We start from the raw sequence: 4,583 nt of genomic DNA on the forward strand, positions 1-4,583 counted from the left end.
TCTTTCCCTGCTTTTGCACACTGTTGTGTGATAGTGAAGGGCTTCTGTTGTGAAACCATCCCACAAAAAGCCTGAGTCTGTCCATTGACATGAACAGGTTTTCTGTTGGACCCCAAAGTACTCTGTACTGTATTACTCTGTACTGCAAGGTGAGTAACTTGGGCTGAGTAAGCCGTGTGGATACATCTTTCTGCTGTGGGTTCTCTGACACTAGCATGTTGCTGGGGATGCACTGCCATGTGCAGCATGGTTAAAGGTGATTGTTTGTCTTCAGTTGTGGTTATAGTCTCCTAATCTGTATACTATTGCAGAATTTTTCTTTTTAAGCTGCTAGATTTGAATCTTGTTTGTTTTAAAATGTTTTTCTAGTTTTCATTATTTTTGACATTTTGTTGGTGATTTTTAGCCCACAGAAGCTGTTCCTTCCTCTTCTCCCATTGTCCCTGTGATCCCTGTCCCACCAGTCCCTGCTGAGACCACTGTCATCCCATCCACCATACCACAGGTTTTTATTCTTTTTTGGTTAAATTTGTTCGACTTTAATTTATTTCATTGCTTTGTTTAAATTCACACTTTGGTACTCTTACACGCGAGTTTGAGATGAACTGTGAAATAGCTGAATTAATAATACACTGGAGTTTCATCCTAATTTTTGTTTGTTTTATAGCGGCTTTTAGTCCATTTTAAATATCTGTATTTCCATATGTAAGTATATTAGTAAGTTGTGAAATAGCTAAAGAAAGAAACCCCGAAAGAATGAAAAGAAGCAATAGGATATTTTGTGTTCTCATGTAATAGTTTTTGAGCCATTTCACCCTTACTAAAGTGTTATTGTTTGATTTATTTATTTATAGAAAATAGTTGTATCATCTCATGTACAAGTCCTTAATAGATGTCTTTCATTGATAGCGCTCGCATGACGTTTCTTCTGTTTTCCAGCCATTTGTTGGTATCAGTGTGATTGGGGCATTTGGGATACAAAAGGGTTTTTTACTCCCTCTATTCTTGACATAGTTGACTCATGGAATGTACTTCCCTTCTGGAATTTCATCTTTTAGGTCACATAATGTTAACACACGCACACACAAAAATAAACCCTATCAAGACAAGTCAAAGCAGTAAACATGAGTTAACATTAATATCTTGCATATAACTCGGAATATTTGACCACAGCATGGCAGGCCGTGGAATAACTTAGGATAGGTAGCATTTACATTTTTGCATGTTGAATAGCATTCTACTTTTATTTTTTTAAGGTCTGCTTTCTAGCTACACAGCTAAATTTGCAATAGGTGGTCATCTTTTTTTTTAATCTCTGCGACATTGTTAAATTCTACACAATCCAATAATTATCAAAAGTTTTTACAGTTGGCTGTTTTATAGTGCAGTAACTAGTGGATGTATGTTTACACAAATCTGTCACCTGTACTTTTCCCAACAGGCAGATCAGAGATTTGATTAGTTTCAGCACTATTTCCTCCCTACAGAGGCATTCTGCCCACATCAGGATTTGAGGCAGGCAGACTAGTGCCACCAGTGGATTTCTGCTGTCTGCCTTGGTGGATAAAGATAACTGAGTTTCCAGTTGTATTTACTTTCAGGGAATTGCCAGTAAATATAATTTAAAGTAGAATAATTAGTGCTATGTATTTATATTTTCTTTGACTGCCATTGCTGTGTCAATGTCCATTGATGATGCTGGATTACAAGCAGAAGGGTAAGAATGGAGTGGTCTGTGCTTTTGTCTTCTGAGCATATATAAATGTCTGCAGGAGTTCGCTATATAATTCTGCATCATTTGTGATTCTAAGCAATTAGAAAATACCACAGAAAGTTGTACTCCACTTTGGATTTGGCAGATGTATTTTTGTGCAATAGATACACCTCTCTGTTTTGTTAGTCACTTTACCCCTTAGGCAAGCCCTTAGTCTGCTTGTAAACAAACTTGTCAAATGGCTCTTAAATATTTGAACAAGCCCTGGCGCAGAAGCTTGAAAGCGTTAGGTAATTTGGAGAACTCTTGCATAACAGACTGAAATACCAGGTCTTCCTTCCAGAAACATTTGATGTTTTGAGTTAGAAGTTGCCATGTGTCTTTGCAGTGTCGGGCTGTTTGGACTGCCTGGCACAAAGCTTTTTCTCCTTCCTGCTTGGAAAGGATGGTAAATTATTGCTTCTTGATGGAGAATTGAGATAAATGCAGAAGGAGCTTAGGAACAAACACTTAACTTATGGATGGTGTTTTGCATCTGATGGCTAGTTTGTGTCTCAAACATGCTGTTCACATAGAAACCTCACCTGCTAATAGCAATTTGCTTTTTGTAAGACGTTCAAAGAAGAACACTTGTCAGCCTCAAGAAAAACATTCATGGGAAACCAGCTTTCACTGACACTGCTTTTGCTGAATATACTTGGATATTACAGAATACTAATATTAAATAGAAAAAAAATCCAAAATTGAATAACACGTAAAGAACATGACTCAACTTTCAAAATTAATCCTTGTTTTATTTTCTATTTATAAATTGAAAGTCTTTGGATCAGTGATACACCAATATAAAATAAACATATGTATGCTCATCTCTTGTAGATCCAGTGGAGATTAGACTACTAATGCCTCATATTCAGTCAGGTTCTTTTTAATACAATGTATTGTTTTGTTTTTCTTAAAATTGTGTTAATTATAAAGCTCTTTCAGGGATGGTAATACATAATTTAATTGATTGACATTTTTAATACAAGATCTTTTTAATTTAATCTTATTTTAATAAAACTTGCACTTGAATGAGAAGCAGAAATTGGAATGTAACTTAATGTCAGGAAATGGTTGTGAGAGCTAGCATGGTTTTGGCAGAGATTTTTATCATGACACTAGAAACTAGTACCTGATTTCTGGACTGCATAAAGTATACCCATGCTTCTGCTGAGAGAATTGCTGGGTGAAAAAGGGGTTTGATGGCATGTTGACAGTCCTAAGTGTCATCCTTTTTGTTTCCCTTTTTTTAAATAGTCTACGCTCTTAACTTGTGTAGATACAACCTGATTTTAGTACTTAGAAATTAGGCCTGTAACATTTAATAACAGCAACCTGATACGAGGTTGATGACTCTTGTCTAGTGATGGTAGATTATTCATCTCAGTCTTTTGTGAGGAACTTCTGAGTCATCACTTACTTCCCAGCCTTTGGAGGCTTTTAAAAATCATGAATTCTTCAGAAGTGTGTTGTCATGGTAATGAAACTAAAATGCAGTGTATGAATAGGTTAATTTAATTGTCATGTTTTTGTAGATCTTAAGCTTATCTTTGAATGAGTTTAATACTAGCATTAATATTGCTGCTTCTTAAACCGTCCTAAATTTATTTCCACACACACGCAAGAGATTTAAAGAAAAAAAAGTCTTAATTTTAAAGATAAGGGATTTTTATACATATGAAAAAATCTCAGCTTCATTAAAGCAGTAAGGAGATTGACTTTTTGTGCCATTGAGTTTGTAGGTCCCATTGAAGTTAATATATCAACAGTATTTGGAGTCTGGAATATATCTGCACACTTTTTTTTTTTTGTTGTTGTTGTTCTTTGAGCAGGCTAGATGCTACCTATTTTAAAGGCAGATAATTGATACAAAATTAGAAAATCTATTTATTTGGAGGTATTTCAGATAAATACCACCAGTCTGTATGGATTTTCTTTCAGTTGAAACCAAACTTTCCACAGAAAAATTCTCAATAACATCAGAGAGTAAAAGTGTTAGCTTAGTCTACCAGTTCTCAGCTAGCAAAAAATCTGTATTATTTCATATTTCTGTAACAGTAATCTGACTGCTTATGGCTTACGAATCCATAACAATTTTCTGATGGAAGCACATGTTTCTATGTGGTAGATGAATGTCTGCTGTGGATTTGCTTTCATAAGTCAGTTCTGTAGATTCTTTCTTCCATAAGTTTGCATTTCTGTAAGTTTCCCTTTTCCTGTTTGAAGAGGGGGCGAGGGGGAGTAGTCTTCCTAGTAGGAAGAAGGAGGAACCAAATCCACCAAAACTTGTTTTTGAGATATGGGTGGTATCCAGCAGCTTCTGGATGTTGTATCACAAATTACTAGGATAGCTGACATGTCAAATGATAGCGTGATTCAGTTTTTCTTTTGAAAAATAAGACAATAAGTGATGGAACTTGTATATGAGCTCAGAGTTTTGGAAGAGTGTGATTTTGTCATGAAAGCACTTTGTTCAGGGTGGAAATAAATGTTTCAAAATGTGTATTTTTGAGATTCTCAAGCTGAGACTACCTTTTAAAAGAACTTTGAGAAACACAGCAAAATAAATGTATAATTATCATTAGCATTTTTTTCTCTTATGCTATATAATTTTTTTTATTCTTTTGTTAAAGGCAAATCCCCCTCCAGTGCTGGTGAACACAGATTCTTTGGACACTCCAACATATGTAAGCCTACGTTTGCTTTCAATTATAACTTTAGATAATGTTTTCTGCATGTAGTTGTGTAGGTCTGTTACGGATTAATAAAGCCTATGTCACCTCTGCTGGTGCATGATTTCCTCAGCTCTCCTTAAATTGTTGTTTGGGGG

At 35.4% G+C, this 4,583-nt stretch overlaps 1 protein-coding gene across 3 annotated transcripts in view; it reads left to right on the forward strand.

The window, feature by feature from the left end:
• Positions 1–4,583, forward strand: part of DLG1 (discs, large homolog 1 (Drosophila)) — a 93,386-nt gene that overhangs the window by 25,683 nt on the left and 63,120 nt on the right. For 2 of the 3 annotated variants that reach the window (XM_009883379.1, XM_009883380.1), the window contains exon 2: positions 4,387–4,440. In XM_009883379.1, the coding sequence (XP_009881681.1) occupies positions 4,387–4,440 (54 nt within the window). Of the gene's footprint in view, positions 1–406; positions 506–4,386; positions 4,441–4,583 lie in introns of all 3 variants that reach the window. The other variant, XM_009883378.1, reaches the window with a different exon arrangement.

Source organism: Charadrius vociferus, unplaced genomic scaffold (assembly GCF_000708025.1).
Source record: "Charadrius vociferus isolate BGI_N301 unplaced genomic scaffold, ASM70802v2 scaffold214, whole genome shotgun sequence".
Lineage (NCBI taxonomy): Eukaryota > Metazoa > Chordata > Aves > Charadriiformes > Charadriidae > Charadrius > Charadrius vociferus.